The sequence below is a fragment of the Puma concolor genome, chromosome B4 (assembly GCF_028749965.1).
Source record: "Puma concolor isolate L17-30 chromosome B4, mPumCon1.1.hap2, whole genome shotgun sequence".
Taxonomy (NCBI): Eukaryota; Metazoa; Chordata; class Mammalia; order Carnivora; family Felidae; genus Puma; species Puma concolor.
Genome location: NC_141673.1, coordinates 37,662,473 through 37,683,104, shown reverse-complemented (window position 1 = coordinate 37,683,104; position 20,632 = coordinate 37,662,473). Strand labels below are relative to the sequence as shown.

General features: G+C 37.6%; 1 protein-coding gene across 11 annotated transcripts in view; it reads right to left on the bottom strand.

Annotated features, from left to right (window-relative positions):
• Window positions 1-13,905, bottom strand: part of PPFIA2 (PPFI scaffold protein A2) — a 479,884-nt gene extending 465,979 nt beyond the window's left edge. For 5 of the 11 annotated variants that reach the window (XM_086712720.1, XM_086712724.1, XM_086712722.1 and 2 more), the window contains exons 1-2: window positions 12,958-13,224; window positions 8,496-8,746 (exon numbers count right to left, since the gene is read on the bottom strand). In XM_086712720.1, coding sequence (XP_086568846.1) covers window positions 8,496-8,744 — 249 coding nt within the window. In that variant the 5' untranslated portion in view covers window positions 8,745-8,746; window positions 12,958-13,224. Of the gene's footprint in view, window positions 1-8,495; window positions 8,747-12,957; window positions 13,234-13,792 lie in introns of those variants that run through there. The other 6 variants (XM_086712727.1, XM_086712728.1, XM_086712729.1 and 3 more) reach the window with 3 other exon arrangements.
• Between the last annotated feature and the right edge of the window lie 6,727 nt (window positions 13,906-20,632).

The following is a 20,632-nucleotide window of genomic DNA, read 5'->3' as shown; positions in this document are numbered from 1 at the left end:
CAGACCCTAGGAAAGTGAAATTGGAATGAAAGATCACAGTGGAATGTGGCTGACACAATTGTCATGTGTGTTCAGGGCTTTCTGAATGGCAAATACACAATCAATGACCCTTCTTCTGGGGCAGGTTCGTGGCTTTCTCAAAGAATCTGTCTTCCCCAGTTTTATTTGACTAGCTCTGTTTGTCCTTTGAAATCAATCCTCCAATTTCTCTCTCATTATTCACCACCTGGGACCTGGGCTTCAAAATATTACCAACCTTTATTCTGACATTGGAGGACTTGAAGCTTTCCTACCATGTGACTTTCTAATCTATTATAGAGGCAGGGGCATCTCCAGCCACAGCTGTGGCTTTTAGACTTCAGACTATATCCTTTGGCTTCTGGAGGAAATACATCAAGTTCTCATAAGTGTCTGCCCTGAAGTTCCTCTCACTTGGTTCAACTGAATGGTAATCACCCCATCCCTCCTACATGGAATGGTAGATTGTGTACAACAAACCAACAGCTCTCCAAAACAATCCAGTCTCTCTTCTAGCTTTACCACCTCAACCTTTGTTGGGACTTAAAATGGAGTTTGAACTAACGTTGGACTTATTAGTTGGATTATGTCCTAGTACTTCCTGCATATAGTTACACCTCACTTATTTAGCCTCCCTTCAAAGAGAAAGACAGAAAGACCCCCATTTTAATATCTGAATACTTAAATAAAACACTGCCTAGCCTAGTGGGAGTGTTTAGAAATATTAGCTATTGTTATTATTCATTATATCTTTTTTTTAGGTTTATTTATTTATTTTGGATGAGAGAGAGAGGGGCAGACAGCATAAGCAGGGAGGGTAAAGAGAGAGAGGGAGAGAGAGAATCTCAATTAGGCTTCGCACTGTCAGCCCAGAGCCCTATGCGGGGCTTGAACTCATAAACTGTGAGATCATGACCTGAGCGAAAACCAAGAGTTGGACACTTAATTGACCAAGCCACCTAGGTGCCCCCATCATATCTTCATTATTTAACATTTAAGGAATGGATTCACAGAAAAGGAAATGGGGAGGAAAAAGTCAAAAATGTTTAAAAACCAAGATAGTGTGGTGTCATACAAGTTAACAGTGTGAGGTGTTTGGCTTTTTAGTTTGTTTTGTTTTGCTCTTTGAGAAGGGAGTCATCACAGTGTCAAATTTTGCAGTGAATTTTAATAAAACAGACCTACTGCATCCATCACTTGGCTGCTGATTACATCATTTTGAGCAGGGAATCTGAGGGAAAGCCAGACTTCAGTTGCTCAAAGGTGAATAGAAAATGAAGAAATTGAGACAGTGAGAACAGGCAAGTTGGGAAATAAAGTTACAGGAAAAGAAAAGATAGACTGGTGGCTAAGCGGAGACACAGTGTTAAGCAACTCTTTTGTAGGTACTGTTGTACTTTTACTTTTAAGAAATTGATTTGAATATGTTACAAAAAAGCCAACTGATGGAGCAAGAAAGATTGAAGATAGTAGAGACAAAAAAAACAATCAAAAGGACATGAGAAGGGGACATCAAAGATCTAGAGGCAGGCACTAGCCTTAAGCAAAAAGGGCAATGCTTAAGATTGGAGAACACAAGTAAATGAAGATGAGTATGGAATAAATAAGTGTACAGGGATATGTGGGAAGAGAATCGTTATTAGAGGACATCAAAACTAGTAATCTAGGAAAGGAATGGTTATAAAGAATTAAGGACATGGGAATTGCAAGATGAAATAATTAATAGCATTGCTTGGCACAGAGATGCCAAGGAGCATGACAATGAAAGAGGATCACTAGATTTGCAAAATCTGTATCCAGTGATGGCATGCCAAAGTGTATTTTTAAGAAAATGGTGATGATAGACGTCTGAAAATAAAGGTTAAGAAAGACATATAAATAAAGAGATCTAAATCATGAGAAAAAAAGGCTGCTTGTGAACACCATTTCATTTGGCCAGGGGAAAAATAACTAACTGGAAGAAAGAAAAGCACATTAAGAAAATAGAATAACTATAATAGGAGGCAGCAAAAGATGTAGCATCTTTGACAGAGCAAGGGATAAAATGCTTAGTGCACTACCATTAGGTTTCATTGAAAAGGAAAGAGTTCAATCCAGATATTATCTTCTCAGTAGAATAAGAAGGGATGTTGTTTGACTCAATCAAGGGACATGTGAAACTGGTCATTGAGGAAGTGGAAAATTGGGGGAAGCCATTTAGAAGAGTGTAGTTAAGATTTTTTTTTTTTTTTTAAAAAGATAAATCAAAGGACTTCCAAAATTTGATAAAGATTGCAGAGAGTACGGCGTTTTAGTGCTTTCAATTCGTGCTGGTGTTCATTATTACCCATCAAAATTACGCAGTTAAGGTTGGCTAAGGATAATGATGATAATATCTATAGTAATAATAACAGCATCAATAGCGGCATTTAACATTTATTGAGCATGTACTATCTGTGAGGCATTGAATTGATCATTTGACATGTTCCAGGTCATTTATTCCTCATAATAATCCTATGAGGTAGGTCTATCATTATTTGAATTAACTACTTTAACCAGAGTCACTGAGCTAGTACGTTGCAAGCCACAAAGATACCTAGGAGGTAGTCTGTCTCCAGAATAAAAGTGACTCTCCATAAGTGTCACTTAAATATTTTGCATTTTAAAATGTCAAAATATAAACATATTCCTGCTCTCCATAAGTAGCTTCCTTTAACTTAATTCCTCTCAGTGTAAACTACTAGCACAAACCAATTAATGAAAAATGGCTCCTGACATTTTTAAATGTTCAAGGTTTCTGAAGAATATATACATGCCTCCTTTTAACCACTCCCAAGAGAGGATATCATCCCTCCTTTGAATTAAGGAAATAGAGTTTCAGAGAAGTCAAGTTACTTACCAATGGTCCCTCAGCTAATAAGTGGAAGAACTCCAATTCAAATTCAGATCTTCTGACTCAACTTCCAAGTCTTTGCCATTCAGTTCATTACCAGTCTTTGTCCATCCTTTCTCCCCAACATTCTTTACATTTCTATTGTCTTTCTTAGATTTAAGTTGCACAATCCTATTTCAAATTCCCACAACCCACCAGAATTATTACATTATCACAATAAGCTCTCCCTAACATAATAATGGCCCAAATGACCCTTTTAGCTTATATTTGTGATAGACCAGTTACCGTGGTGGTCCTTATGCTTCATCACCTCCTGTAATTTTGCCATGTAATTATGTATTGCCTTCCACTCTGTCTCTGGGCTTGGCCATAACTTTTACCAAAATAAGACTCAACCAGAAGCTTAAAAACCACTTGCTTGTTTCTTCTTTGCTCTTACTCCTCTTCCACGACCATGAGAACTTACCAGGGCTAGCCTATTGCAGGATTACACACATACATAGAGATGAATGGCCCCAGTTGGTCCAGCCAAGACCATCCTAATTCAAACAATAGCCACTTAACATACAGCTAACTGAGCCAACCTTCAGCTAACCATAAATTGGGCTAACCATAAACTGGGCGTAAATGAGCCCAGGCAAGATCAACCAATCTAAGTCAAGATCAGCTGAATTCCATAAATCCAAAATTTTACATGAGGTTTTACACTGAGATTTCATGTTGTTTGTTACATAGCATAATTTTATTTATTGTTTAAGTGTTCTTATTAACATTCCAGTTAGTTAACATACAGTTCTATTAGTTTTAGGTGTATAATGTAGTGATTCACCACTTCCATACAACACCTGATGTTCATCACAACAAGCTCACACATTAATCCCCATCACCTATTTTACCCATCCCCCCATCTACCTTCCTTCCAGTAACTATTAGTTTGTTCTGTATAGTTAAGAGTCTGTTTCTTGGTTTGCCTGTCTCTTTTTTCCCCTTTCCTCATTTGTTTTGTTTCTTACACTTCACATATGAGTGAAATCATACGGTATTTGTCTTTCTACACAGCTACACAGCGATAGATAGCTAATGAGTACATTATGTAATCCATCCTAAATCAAAATGGCAGAGTAATATTCCTTCATCATTACCTCATCATGTCACCAGTTCACTCAAAATTCTACTGATCATATTGTGTACAAACTCCTATTGTTAACAGGTCATATTCCTCCACTGCCAGTATATAAAATTTCATTCCTACACTACAACCCTTTGACAAACAAATATTTCAGTTATTCTCCTTATTTGATTCCTATATAGTCTTTCAAAAAATAAAAACAAAACTCAGGCATGCTGCTAGTTAATCTGTCTCCTTTGTGCAAATTAGGAACCTCAGGCCTAGACTAGAAAGAAGAGCATAGGCTGAACTTTAACCCCCCAAAAGTCTTTGAGAGGGCCCTATGCACAACTCTACAACTCCACACAGAATATATTTGAATCATTTCCAACATTTTCTTAAAAAGACCTCCTTAATATCACTTTACACGTGAAAGTTTCTATATTTAATCATATGCCTAGATTATAGCTCAAAATTTTTTCAATACTTGTACAATCTTCTGGTACTGTATTAACTTGAGTTCGTTTATATATTGTTTCTAAGCAAATTTATTTCCTAAGTTCTCTGGGAGCCAAATAATGTGCCTTTTCTCCTTTATCCCCTTTTCAAATATATGTAACTAGTTAATAATACACAGAAGATCCTCAATATATGCTAAATGAAGAACTAATATATTTTATGTATAATATATATGTATATATCTATATATAAATAATATAAATAAATATAAAAATATAATATAAATAATATATTATAGTAATATTTTAATACTGTAAATAAAAATATGTAAATATAAACTAAATATAAATATATTTTTATATAAATTATATATATATATATATATATATATATATAATGGACTTTTTATAATGGAAAGTTCACTCCTCTTACCTCCTCTTACCTTTCCTGTAAATATTCTTAATAAGCATATTAGTAATTGACAAATATCTGTCCCGTACTCAAAAATTTTAAAACTATTTGATTAATATTCCTAGTAAATTATTCTAACGCTCCATACATATACAGAAATTAATTTATCTTTTGGCATTGGAGACAAAACAAATGCAAGCCTTTTTATATTTATACATTGCAAATTAATTAGTTTTTACTTATATTATTTTCTTTAATCATCACAGACTACCCTGTGAAGTATTAGTATGAACTGATTTTTATAGCCTGGAAACCTGAAGTCCTGACTCAAGTTGATGATGCACAGAAGAGCCACAATACAAACTAGATCTTCCTGTATCAAGTTTATTGCTACTTCTCCATCCAAATGAATATGCATTTAGTTCTGATTTTACTTTAAAAGCCCTCACTCCAGACCTGGTACCCCACTGGTTCACAGGGTTAGAGGATTAAGATATGCTCCTGTTCTGAAGAAGCATATAGTCCAGGTTGGGAAACAGGCATATACACAGATAATTCAATGATAATATGGGAAATTATAAGGCTAAGGAGCACAGAGGAAATGTACCTGGGGGTTCAGAGAAGCCTTCCTGGAAGAGATAAAGTCTTGGCTAAGTTTAGACGTGAAGCAAAGACATTGAGGAAAAACATTATGGGCATAGAGATGAATATGTACAAAGGAGAGACCGGGAAAGCCTGAAGCTTATGGAGATACTGCAAGCAGAGCAATATTATTCAAACACATGGCATGACGCATTTGCTAAAGTGGAAATGTTAGGAGATGTAAAAACAAAGAAGTTTGGGACCAGGTGCAAAAACAAAAACAAACAAAAGAACAAAAAAAATATAGAGAGATTTGAGAATTATTTAGAAGATTAAAAACAATATGGATAAATGATGATTGTATTTAGGACTGTCAGGTGTCTGGGTGAGGAGATAGAGCACCCAGATTTGGGTGGGGAATGGGAGGCAGAGGATGACTGAGTTTGGGGCATGTTGAATCTGAGGTTCTATGGAACATTTAAATTCATCTGTGCATAAGAAAGGTAGAAAATTGAGTGTGAAGGTTAGAAACACCAGGCCTGGTGATGTGCAATTATAAGTACTCTTTAAACACAGTTACGCCCAATCAAGTGATGAAAAACTAAACACTATGGCTACAAAATACTTTATATGGTTAGGATTGTTAAAATCATCGCTACGTTTGTTCATAAAGGAATGTTCTGAAAGTGACTAGAGCAAAGCATCAAATCACCAACACCTAAAAGTATTATATAAAACATAGTGTGTCATAAAGTTTGATTGACTCTGCTTTGAATTCTATCCCATGTTTGTTAAAATAATTTTCATTTTTATGTTATTGTAGTAGTTTTCAATTTTACATGCTTTATTCTGCCTCAAAACACACATTTATAGTAGTCATTTTCTCCTTCCAGCTAAATATCCAATGCAATGCCACTAAACAGTGCAGGCACATTGCTTACAAAAAAGTCAAAAATATTCAAAGATACCAGTTAAAGAAGAATATTCCTCTGTTGCTTGCAGGATACCCAGAGCGCTTAAGTTACAGATTAGATTATTTAAAATTTACTTTAAAAATATTACAGGACCATCACTGTCTTTAAGGACCTGTGAATTGCAGGCATTATTCAAATACATAGAATAGTAAGATGTAAATCAACAACAAGAAAAGCGTCAAAGTATTCACAAAAGACTTTGGGACTATGTCCATCTGAATATACAGGTTCATAATCCCTAACCTATAATTCCAAAACCCATATACTCTGAAAACTGATATTTTATTTGTAAGTGTGTTGCAAACTTGATAGGTACAAAACTAAAGCTGTACTAACGTGAGAGATTTATGGTCTTTATTTTTTCCATGCAATAGGAATATTCATATAATTCTTCTCAGATATGAAAACGTATAATTATAGGGTGCTTCCCAGAATGCATCTAGTTTTCCATAATATACATCATATACTTACAAAAAAGTCAAGAAAATTCTGAACTCTGAAACACACTAGCCCCAGAGTGTTGAGATAAGAGATTGCAGACCAATATAATTCAAATCCAAAACTTAAAATTTTAGGGGTGCCTGGGTGGCTCAGTGGGTTGAGCGTCCAACTTTGACTCAGGTCATAATCTCATGGTTCATGAGTTTGAGCCCCACGTCGAGCTCTGTGCTGACAGCTCAGAGCCTGGAGCCTGTTTCAGATTCTGTGTCTCCCTCTCTCTCTGCCCCTCCCCTGCTCACACTCTGTCTCTGTCTCTCTCAAAAATAAATAAACATAAAACAATTTTAAAAAAACTTAAAATTTTAGATGTTATTATAATCAAAATGTTCAATACAGCTGAAAAATATAACTCTAGGTAAAGATATGATAGCTGTCTTTTGAGATGAATCAACTCATTCTGTGTAATTAAATAAACCGGTGTACCAACGGGTGAGGGTTACAGAAAACAGTATTGCATCTTAACACAAGACAAACTGAAAACAAAAAGGACTACAACAAGAGTTCTTCATATAGGGTTATGGGGTTACCTAGTGGGGATGTGATAAAGGATTCTAGGTGATCCTTTCCATTCTGAGAGTCTTTAAATCTCAACAACACACTTCAAGTTAATAGTACATCTGGGTTTAGAATTTTATCAACTTTGATTATATAATTTTCAATATTTATGAAACGATATTTGCTACAAGACATAACTTCATGGAGAGAGGTCAACTCGTCAACATTTCTACACTGTCGTTAAAGTGGAGGGCCAATCAAATTTGTATTTAAGAGAAAAATATAGTGTATTGGGGTTGATTATTAAAAATCTCATTCATATTCTATAATTTTTCTCATACCTAAAACAAACACAATTATTCTATTCTTAAATAAGAAAATTGAGTGTCAGTATTAACTTTGTATGTAAATAAGCTTGAAATTCTTAAAATGATATCTTTTTCTATAAAATAAGATGCTTGACAAACATATTGAAAAATAGCTAATCTAACAATTTTAAGTTTGTTAGAGTAAGGCTGAACTTTTGCCTTTTCTCTAACTTCCAAAATATATTTTCAAGAAACTGGTTGAAATGTTTTTGAAGAAGAGGGTATAATACACTGAAAATTCCAAGAATTTTTGATCAGGTGCTAGGCATTTTTAAAGAAAGACAGTAGACTTCCAAACTATGATTATTTCCAAAGACAGACCACACAGCTGAAAATGGAAAACACATATTTCCAAATGTCATAATACTGTTTAAAGAGCAAGAAAGAAAAAACTAACTATTCCCAAATTTGGGTGATTGAAAGCTGATCAACAGGTGATTTTTCTACACCCACCAAAACATTCAGATAAAATTTTCAAAAGAAAGACCTGATAGGAACTCAGCCTTCACACCCACCATCACCAAAGTACTACAAATTTAAGATAAGATTTTATGTGAACCAGTAGTAATCTATTCTTATGCTTTTCTCACCAAAACATACATATCATACATTTTAAGCAAAAAGATAATTCTAAGAATAGAAATAAAGCAAAGTATTGTCACATTTGTGATTGCAATAGGAAAGACAAATATTACCAGGAATCATACCTGTGGCAGGGCTGAATTGAGCTGTCTCTGGAGCGAATCTCTGTCATAGATGACATCCTGCAGTCTTTGCTGGGCAAGTGAGAGGCTTTCTTGGGTCTCCCGAAGGGTGTCTAGAAGACGGTCCCTTTCATCTAGCATATTCACCATCAGCTGCTCAAAATGGGAGTCTGAGTCTGAGCCACTGCTTTGGGACCCCCTTTGGCTCATTGGGGTGTCCTCATTAATCGTGGGCATCACTTCACACATCATTGCTTAAAGGAAGTAAAGGGGAGGGAAGTCTTAGTACTAAGAAACTACTTGCGATAATGCCACTTGACCCTCAACTCACCAAACTCTGCAACTCATTAGTCTGATTGTCTCTTTCTTCTCCTACACACTGTTCCAACTCCAACTAAATATTTTGACCTCAATGAAATATGATTCATTGACTTCGGCCAATCTACATCCTTTCTCTTTTATTGATAATCTATAAAGCTTCTACCCAAGATACAACTTGGTTTCACCTACTTCTCAAAGATTTGGGGTTTTTTTCATGATTTATTCCTCCAATTCAATTTATAGTAATATGTTATTCAACTTACTAATAAGTGATCTTCACCTGTAAGTTTACAAATCTCTTATAGCTAACACCTCCATTTTACCCTTATTTGTTATATTGTTAAAAGGAAGCAGAGTGTCTGGCTGTTAATGGGTAGGAAGTAAATGATTTTTGAATGACTTAAATAATTGAATGAATTAATGTTCACTCGTTCATTTAGGAAACCTATGAATAATTGAGTATTCATTTTATATAATAATCAGTTTTGACTTTTTAATTTTACCAACAGATTTTTTTGCATACCAACTAGTTTATAGTTTCTTGACTTTACAACTCCCATTTTATTACTTTTATGTGCTCTCTACCTAAATTGTTAAGGTAGTCTACATAAAGTAGATAAAGTGATATTGACTAAATTTGATAGAGGCTTTATGAAACAGACTGAGGTGCATAAGTTTGTTTAGGTCATTATTCCCCTAATTACCGTTAGTATTCCTTTGTCTCCTGAGAACTGCATTGTCTGCTTTCCATCCAAACAATACAAGCTAACACTCTTTCAAATATTCCACAAAACAGACACCATAAACTACATTATCTAATGTAGTAACTTCACATCTCAGCTGTTAATCACAAGGTTCCAGTCGAAATAAATGAACTGCTTAGAATATTTTTAAATCATTTATTAATTTGATTTAAAATAGACAACAGACTTTTAGATATACTGATATACTGTATAGCATTTTAAAAATCAGAAATTATCTCATTTTCCCTTTTACCTTCTATCTTATGTTTGAAAAAGAATCAAACCCATCTCAATTTCAGTTGTTGTACTGAGGCCAGGAGCTATTAATTAGAGGGCTTGGTTTTGCAGAAGGCTGATGTGGAGATATACTGGTTTTGCTGTTGATCCTGGAGCATTCTTTGGTTTTATAATGCAAGGTCAATTCATTTTTCTGCCTATATATTCCTGTCCTTGGGGAAAATATTTCTGGTGATATAGTCAAATAAAATGTCAAGACTTAACAGGTCAATAGTTAATTACTTTTATGCAATTCTTCATATAAATTGGGTTATTGAGGAGATAAATTCAATTATCTGAATGATTTGGTCAGGGCACACTGAAAACTAGGAGAAACTTTTTAAAAGATAAAAGGAAAGTATCTTGTGACTGATATTCTACATAAAAATTTAAGGGGGGGATGAAATGTAGGATAATTCAAGATAATAGTTTGAATTGTTGCTCATCACTCCAAACACTGGGGTACCTGAAGGCAAAAGAATTGACTTGTTCAATTTCTTATTCACCCTAAAATAAGTAAAAGAATAGATACATAAGATGTATTTAAATGCACACGCGAGTGCGCACACACATTGTTACTATTGCTAACCACTTAACATAAAAATATAATATTTTTTGTATTTTTCTCAATTTGAATTTTTTGAAACACTATCACAAAAATGGAAAGAAGACTCGTTTCTAACTGCTATACATCTTCTTTTCATTAATTGAGAAGGAATTGGGAAAAAAAATGTTCCAACACATTTGAATATTAAAAACAATTAGTTCACATGCCATACATGAAAATCCACACACTGAACAGCTGTGTCATTCTGAGAAATCATTAGCAGGAGCCAATGTGTTTCTTTTTGACATTTAAGGTTAAAACAAAACACTGGGAGAGGAAATGATAGCACTGTGACAATTTGTGCCAGAACACTTACAAGGTTTACATTTTAGGGTTACTTAAACATTCTTAAATCCGTATTTTACATCATATCCTTCTTGGGAAAAAGCCCTTCGTGCATCTTAACTCTGAATTACTCATAAAAACTTGAAATTCCAAGGAAAAGCATAACTGCAGTGATTACCTCAGCTACAATGCCCTCCTGGATATACTACCCTAGTGCTAACAAAGGCTTGGTGTCACCATGGGACATTACACATTCACGAACTTTGGGCTCTTATATCAGTATAAAAGCTGGTGTCTGATTTAGTCAGTCCAGAGATGCTACAATGAGAAGTAGCTTAGGGACTTAGGGTCTTAGCCTATTAATTCACTCAACTTGATTTGATTTCACAACTAAGGCGTTGGAAGGAGAGCAAGTCACATCACCTCTCAAAACCTCAGTATTCTCTTCTGTAAGGGAGGGGGAGAATCCATGATTTTCTTTTAAAACAAGCCCATTGTAAGGCTTCAATAGAATACCTGACTGAGATAACACAGTAAAATTCTAAAGGGCAATTAAAAATTCTAGTATTTATTTAGTTATTGTATAAAGTGAACATTAACCTTTTCAGACAGAATATTTTGCCTTTATGATTCATTCTAATTCTAGGCCTAAAGTTTTAATTCCAGTGGGTACTCTGAACTCTTCAAATCCAATTGGGAGAAATTAAACTATGCAAAAGTTACTTAGGAAATAGATGACTTAATCTGCTTTTTCTTCACCAACAGACAACCCAGATGAGCAAATCTAAAGTCTTTTCACCAAAACTAGAAGAAAATTTTTTTTCTATAAAATTTAAAGGTCACTTTCATGAACTAGCTTAGTTTCTGGCACTAGAACTCCTATCCTGTCTTCTATAAATGACAAAATACTTGTATAACCCTGAAAACAAAATACAACCTGTTTCTAAATGCATATTTGGGTATTAAGATCATATATTCCAGGTAAGAGTTAAACACCCTATTGTAGAATGGCCAACATCTGAAGCAACTTCCAAAGGCTGTCTACCCTCTAGTGTACTCCATCTTCCTATACCACTTTTAACTTTTACAATCATTTTCAGTCTTAAAAATTGTATTGTACCACACAATTCCTGAAAAACCAGGAAGGACATCCTAACAGCTCACTTGGATATTTGCCTTTTCAGCACCCTTCTCCAAAGCCAATTGAATTTATGAATTATGTTATCCTCTTCTAGATGTTGATGCCTGTTCATGAAATTACCTAAGGTTTCAAGACCTAGTTAGAGACATTGTTTATTTTGTTGTGAAAGGAAAAAAAAAAAAAAATAATAATCTGATTGGTTTAATTGTCCCAGTGCTTAAATTTAGCTGGAAGAATTTTATACCAGGAAAAGCAACTCCCTTACTCTTAGTATGTAACCTTGACTGTCTTCCAGATCTCACAGATTTCAAAATAAAAGTTTTGAATGCCCACTGGAGTCGTTACCCAAGGGCTTTCAAGATCCAATGTGTTTCTTAGTAATATACGCCTCTCAAGAAGTACTTATTCAGATATGACAATGTTACAAAAGGCTTTTTTTTCTGTCAATGAATCACTTTATTGAAGCAAATCATTGGGATTTAGACCCGACTAGAGGCAAAAATGCAATTATTCTGGGTAGTTAGTTTCCTCTTCAAAGATTTAGTCTTAAGAACCAACCCAGCTCCACCTCAGTTAACCCACAAGGAGTGAGAGAAATCCTAGCCATTGTCTGATTACATTACATGAATATTCCTCCTCCTATTTAACTCTTTGGAATCCCTTGTCCTCAGAAAATATTATGACCACCTCTAATGGAAGCATTTTGCACTTTCTTTACCCCAGTGCTTTTACAGATGGCCAGGAGCCAGCCCTCGCCACACAGCTGGACAGTTATCTCTCAGCCACACCCCCCCACCACCACCCTGAAGTTGACTTCATAATTTCCACACTAAAATTCTGTATGGTTTGCCCAACGAGAGACAGCCAAGTCGGGAGGAGGTGGAGAAACAGGAGAAGGGAGAGGATGGGGGTGGAAAGCAAAAGGTATGGAACAGTAATTGGCAAGGAGGAATTTGCATCTCATCTTCCCTGGGGGCGGGGTGGGGCCGGGGAGGGGGGTGGTAAAAAATAAATAATAAATAAATAAATAAATAAATAAATAAACAAATAAGGCGGAATGGAAACCTTGCAACTCGAACACAGTTTCGGTACCTAATGTCTGTAATTTCGGGTCCTGCTTCTTCAGTTGATCAATGACAACCGCAGTCTCAGGCTTGAGGAGAGGGGAAGCTCACAGCCGGCACTCCTGGACCATTTCCCTAGCAACCGGAGGAGAAAGGCAGCTTAGACACTCGCGTGCCCCGGCGCCCTCCCTGAACGTGCCCCGGCTGGGTGGCGTGGCAGCAGCCCGGCATCTTCCCGCGGCTCCGTCAGCAGCCAAAAGGAGAAGCGTCCATCGGAAAAATGGCATATTACAAATTTTGCTTTGGGAAGCAGAGCTCGGTTCAGACCATTGTCAAAGGGAGGAGAGGGGGAGGCGGCTCTTAAAGCAGTAGCGGCCCCTTTGGCGGAGCAGCCTCGGCTTCCCGCGTGCAGCTGGTGACCCGGGGCGGGGAGCCGGGAGCAGGGGACTGGGTTGGACTCACAGAAACTTAACCGAGCGGCGCCGCTCCCCCCCCACCCCCCGGCCACCATCCCCCCTCGCAGGCCACCCGGAGGGGGTCCCTGCAAACGCGAGCTTTGGGGAAAGGCGAGAGGAGTATCTGGAAGAGAAGTTCTCCACCCATGCCCCCACCCGGAGCCTCTCCGGAGTTGATGGCTAACGCCGAGAGTTGGGAAGCTAAAGGGAAGCGACTCCCCAGGGATGCGGGGAGCACGACAGGTCGTCTCCCGGCCCCCAGACTGTTTCCGCGCCACGGCGTCTCATCGAACTCAAAAGAGGCGCCTCTTCTCCGGAGAGGCGAGCCGTCGGCCCCCCACACCCGACTCTCCTCCCAGCCTCTTGGCGAGCCTCGTTGCTTGCACCAGTCGGCCGGGGGGGACCAACCTGCCGGGAGCCGGTGCGGACGCTACAGCATCGTCTCTCCTCACTCGCCTCGTGCTGTCGCTGCCGCCGCTCCTCCTCCCCCGCCTCTCCCCCCTCCTCCTCCTTGGCAGCCGCCACCTCCTCTTCCTCTGGAACCAGGGCTTCCCCTGGAAGCTGCTGCAGTGGTTTCCACCGGCCCTTAAATAAATTCTGAAGTAATCACGTCTTTGCTCTCCTCCTCACGCACACGCGCTCGCGGATACACACGACTCCCTCAAAGCCGCTCCCGGGCTGCTGGGGCTGGCGGCCGTCCCAGCGCCCCTGAGAAGCCAAGGCTGGGGGTGGGCAGGTGTGGGCAGGGGGTGCGCTCTTCCTCGTCCGGGCTTCTCCCCGCACAATGGTCGCCGCAGGAAAGCGCGTGTCGGCTGGTGCTGTGGGGAGGCCGATGCGCTTGGGCACCTTCTCGCTCTCTGGCCTTCCGTGCTTGTCATTTCTCTAAGCAGCGCCCTGCTCCCCGGACCGAGTCACGGTGGTCATGGTTGACCTGAGTCAAGCTAGGGTGTGGTGGCATCTGTCACTTCTCACTGCCTCTCCAGCTCTTCTCCATGCATTGCTTTGGCGATAAGGATGGTGTGCGAAGTCCTCCCCGCCCTAGTAAATTTCAGCTGTGAGCAAAGTCTGGTCTTTGGAAAGGGGTTCCAGTCCCCCTCTATACCTACACATCTCTTTAACCTCTTCTCCTTTCCTTCTGCCTTCAGTACAGACTCATTCCGCCAGGAATAGGGAGGAAGCAGGAGACAAAACCAGTACCCACTCTGAGAAGGGAGGAAATGTTGTCAGGGAGGGAATTTAGCCTCGCCTAGTTTTAGTGAACGGGAAGAGGCCACGGAGAAGGGAACAAGGAGAAGGATTAAACTCTGTGTATAATATGGGGATTAATGCAAGTATCCTCAGGGTTTAGGGCAAGAAATCCAAAAGGCATGTTTTGCTTTTGTGTATCACAAAGAGTCCGAAGCTAACTGAAAAAATAGTTTGTGAACACCATCTCACTTAAATCAAGTACAATATCAGGAAACAGGATCTTTTCTTCTGGAGTAGCACTTAATTCAGTTAGCAACCCCATAGTGAAATGCAAGGCCAAGTTCATATATTTCCCCCTTCTCTTCTAGACTGTTATTCAAATTCTGCATCATGACATAATCCTATAGTAATTAAATATAAGAACTAGGTATTTATCCAAAGGATACAGGAATGCTGTTTCAAAGGAGCACTATGCACCCCAGTGTTTATAACAGCACTATTGACAATAGGCATAGTATGGAAAGAGCCCAAATGTCCATCGACTGATGAGTGGATAAAGAAGATGTGGTGTGTGTGTGTGTGCGCGTGTGTGTAGGAATATTACTTGGCTATCAAAAAGAATGAAATCTTGTCATTTGCAACAACGTGGTTGGAACTAGAATGTATTATGCTAAGTGAAATAAGTCAGTTGGAGAAAGACAAATATCATATGATTTCACTCATATGTGAAATTTAAGATACAAAAATGAACATAAGGGAAGGGAAGCAAAAATAATGTAAAAACAGAGAGGAAGACAAACCATAAGAGACCCTTAAATACAGAGAACAAATTGAAAGTTGCTGGAAGGGTGTTGGGGTGGAGGATGGGCTAAAAGAATTGGGACATTAAGGAAGACACTTGTTGGAATGAGCACTGGGTGTTATATGTAAGTGATGAATCACTAAATTCTATTCCTGTAATCATTATTAAACTTTATGTTAACTAATTTGGATTTAAATTAAAAATAATTAGGTATAAGAATAATTAGATGATTCATTAGATGTCTACTGAAACATTATTTCTGAAACATAACATGCATATAGATTACCAATGGATCTTATTAAATTGTGGATTCTGATTCACCAGGACTGGGGTAAACCCTGAGCATCTATACCTCTAACAGCTCCCAGAGAAGATCACACTTTGACTAACAAGGGTCTAGACCACTCAATCAACCTACCATTTGATGTGGCTTAACCACTCTTAACTACAGAAAATTCATTAACTCATGCGATAGTCCAGTCCATTTTCAGACAGACCTAATTTAATAATAACTTTTGCATATTAATCATATATCAGTACTCTTTTAACTTTCACTCTCTGGCATTTCCCAGAAGACATAAAATGCCCTTTATACTTGAAAAAACTTCATATGTTTAAAGACAGTTTATATGTCACTCTGTAGAAGAATTCCTTTCTTATTAAACCTTGGTTCTAATTTCCTTAGTAATCAACATTTGCCTTGTACAGCTTCAGATATTGTTACCATTTCCAAGAAGAGTGTTGATTTGCCTGACTCCCATTCACACATCAAACAAAAGTTTTAATTCTCAGTATAATCCCTACATGCGGCTGACACACAATTAAAGGATACCCAGTAGATGCTATCACAAAAAGGAAGAATTTGATAATGGAAGGCTGGAAATAGTCATAGGTAAAAAATATTTTAGTAAGAAGAGATAGTCGTCATGGGCACTCTCAGCTTAGAAACTATACGTTCTCATTTTCTTACCACTAACATCACTACAAAAAAAAAAAATAACCTTTTCAATCAAAACTGAGGAGCATTTATAAATAGCAATTTTGCAGAAGAAATTAGGTCAGCCAATTCACATGAGTAAAGAGGAGTCACCCTCTACACCAGTTCTTCTAGTTTAATAGCCCTCAAATTTAGCATGTAGGAGAATCTCCAGAAGGCTTGTAACAACGCAGATTTCTGAACTCCATCCCAAGAGTTGCAGATTCAGCAAGTCTGTAGTATGATCAGGGAGCTTGCACTGCTAATAAATTCCCAGGCGATGGACTACTGCTAGGTCAAGAATCCCACTTTGAGAACTACTGCTTAGATAAATCTGAAGGAATCTGGGAACAAAATACATAGAGATCCAAAAACACATTTCATCTTGTTCATTGAAGACAAAAAGTCTCTCAAACAAATATAGAACCAATTGATATGCTACAGTTATCATCTGCTCTTTAATAACCAAGGATCACTGATTAAGATGAGATATGCTTATCTTCTGGTCAACTAGTTTTAGGAAGAGATAGTGCAGGGCACCTGGGTGGCTCAGTCGAGTAAGAGTCCAACTCTTGATTTTGGCTCAGGTAATGATCTCACCGTTGGTGAGTTCAAGCCCCCGCCTTTGGGCTTGTGCTGACAGTGGGGACCTGCTTGGGTTTCTCCCCCTCACACGTTGCCTCTCCCCCATGTCACTCTTTCTCTCAAAATGAATAACTAAACTTTAAATAAAAAGGGGGAAGAGGTATGAAAGGGGGAAGACGCTTTCATTAGTCCCAATACCTTTTATCAATGGAAAGATTTAGTCCATAGAGGTATACAGTGTTACTAGTCACACTTACTAATGTTCCCTCCATATATTTTATTTTACACACGATTTTTTTCTATATATTTTCTTAAGTGGGAGGTGTCATACAACTACTCTTTAGTAATAATAATAAAAAGGGCTTTTTTTTTTTTTTTTTTTGATCAAGGATGGTTTTGTTTACAAGGATTAAGTTACTGAGATCAAAGCACAAGAGAAGCAAGGGCCATGACAACAACAAAGATTCGGTAAGTGACAGTAATTTGTCTTTTGAGTGCAAGGATAATTTGGATGCAAAAAGAGAGCAAAGAATATTAGTTATAATAGACATGTTGATCTCAATATCACCTCATTTCAATCGTATAGTTACTCATTCTAAAAATATTTCGCCTATATTCACAATAGTTTATGTTAACATTGTTAAAATAATTAAATGACATTTTTTTGCACTTATGCTTACTGTTGAGTTTAAAACTGAAGACAGATTTGAATAAAAAATAGAAGTAACTCCTTTCATACACTTTACCTATAGTTTTGTGGGAATGTGAATTTTATTTTATTTCATTAAGCAGCAAGGCCACACAATACTATGACATCGTATTATTTAGAATAAGCAACAGGGGCGCCTGGGTGGCGCAGTCGGTTAAGCGTCCGACTTCAGCCAGGTCACGATCTCGCGGTCCGTGAGTTCGAGCCCCGCGTCGGGCTCTGGGCTGATGGCTCAGAGCCTGGAGCCTGTTTCTGATTCTGTGTCTCCCTCTCTCTCTGCCCCTCCCCCGTTCATGCTCTGTCTCTCTCTGTCCCAAAAAAATAAATAAACGTTAAAAAAAAAAAAAAAAAAAAAAAAAAAAAAAAAAAAAATTTTTTTTTTAGAATAAGCAACAAAACACCAAATACATAATGACTCAATCCCAAATGAAGTTTATTCTTCACTCTCTCAATATTCCAGGGTAAGACTTGGTCAGTGGTCTCCTTTCTTTCACACAGTAATTTGGGCACCTTTCTTAGCTGGCCCCTGCCATCTCCTCTGGTTTTATATCCAGATGGTGAAAGGAAAAATATAGGGTACAGGAAGCACCCCACTTCTAAAACCCTTGGTCCAGAAGTAACACACACTTTTCTCATGTTCCATTGCCAAGAACAACCCACCTGGCAATATCCACTTATAAGAGAAGCTGGAAAAGTAGTCCACAGAGCCTTAAGGCTGAAAGAAGAATAAAAAGGCTCTTGTTGAAAACTTAGACAGTTTCTCCCACATACTGTTTGTGAAATGATAATAGAAAGAAAAGGTATGTAAAAGCATATTATGTTTAATTTTTCTGTTATGCACACATTAAAAAATAGATCAGATGCAATTAATTGAAATGAATTGTCATAAAATTCATATCCGGTTCTATCATAAATAGTAAGCACTTTTTATTATGTAGGTTTCATGTTTCTTGTGTTAATGCTACACATTACTTGTCTAAAAAACAAACTGAATAGGAGAGCTATACTAAGCACACTGTTGCTAACTCTTGTGCCTCCACATGAATACATAAGCATCAATTCTCACAAGATAAATTGTTGTGAAAAGACTACATTAATCAGCCTTTATCAATGCATTTACATGGGATTACTGTAAAATGTACCAATTTGACAAATAGTCACTGAGATTTCAGCTCATAACTAAGAGTATCTTAGCATTCGAGAAAAGCAAAAACTGTTATTGTCTAAAGTCAAAGTATGAGAAGAGAAGGCAAGTTCCAGAGAATTTTCTCTTGCATCATTCTGTGCTATCTGACATCAAATCTAAGACTAATACCAAGGCACTGGAAACAAACAAAATAGTGAAAACTTCAGAAATATTTTTTCTCCTTTTAAAAGGAAAAATAACATTTGTAGGGGAAAAATCTGTTATGTTCCTCCTCTTTAGATCACTATGAGGTGAAATATCAAGGGAGAAGGAACATCCTAAATACATTCAGCAGTTGTTTTCACCTAGATTTACTCTAATATAAAGCCCCATAATAAAGTTTTTCATTTTTGCCTCTGCTCAAATTCTGGGATCCTCACTTATAATCCTCTAAGAATTATAGAATTTTATGCTGGGAACACTAATCTAACTCCATTCTTACAGGTGAGTAAATTAAAACTCATTACTAATAATTCCTGGGTTTTCCAGCTCAAGCACCTGAAGAAGCTAGGTACACACGGCTTGACTTCTGATATGCACTTTTTAACTTTTGTCAAATATAAATCTTCCAGAATTTGACTCAAACTTATTTCTGATTACCTAACTACCTTGATTATCGACATCACTGATACCAATCTAATATTTCTTTGAATCAGTTGGCAACACAAATAAACTGAATAAAGTTGAGCTCAGTGATTACTGCTGTTCTTTTGGTGAGACATCTTTGGGAAAAAAAATCACCATTTCTTTTTCATTCAAAGACATGTGCAAGCAGTCATAGACAGTCAAGTAAACAATGAAAATAACTTAGATGGGTAATCTTCACTTTGGATATACTTTAAAAATTCATAGAGTAATGAAGCACATAAATGTATGATTTAGAAAGACTATAATTAGAAAACAGTATCTTCAGTATTAAAGTAATAAGAAAAATTTACTTTTTTAAAGTTTATTTATTTTGAAAGAAACGGAGAGAGCATGAGTGGGGGGGGGGGGCAGGAGGAGCAGAGAGAGAGAGGGAGAGAGAAAGACTCCCAAGCAGTTTCCACACCAGCAGCGCAGAGCCTGATGTGGGGCTCAAACTCATGAAACTGACCCAAAATTAAGAGTTGGATGCTTAACCAAACTGAGACACCCAGGTGCCCCTAAATTAATAAGAAAAATTTAATAACAAGAAGTCCTAGACAGTTGAAGTCTGTACAAAACTTTCTTCAAAATGACAATTATATAATGTACTTAGCAAATGGCTCTTGTGTTCTCAGGCTGAAATGGAGTGGAAATACGTTCATAAATGTAGAGGGGTGAGATGTGGAAGGGAGGTCAAGACTAGGTGGGGAAATGGCAAGTGTTCTAGCATGTGCTAATGGGTAAAAAGTCATTCCAAAACCTAGATATGTAAAACAACAAACATTTTCTTATTTAATCATGGTATCAGTTGGTCAAAATTTGAGAAGTTCTTGCCTACATAGTTCTGGCTTAGAATCTCTCATGTGGTTGTAATGTGACAGTGGCTAGGCCTGAGAGAGTAGAAATGCTAAAACAGCTCAGGCTGACTGGGGAGATATCTCTAACTCTATTTCTCTTCTCACCCCCTCCTTCTGTGGTCTTATGGCTTCTACATGTGGATTGCTAAAAAGGATAGGTCGGGCTTCCTCGCAGCATGGCAGCCTAAGGGCAGTCAGATATCACAGCAGAAGTCAAACCAAGTGGTGAACAAGGCAGAAGCTTGTTATGTCACTTTTTATGACCTAGCTTTGGAAGTCAAGGTGTCACCTCTGCAACATTTCATTATTGGATGCCAG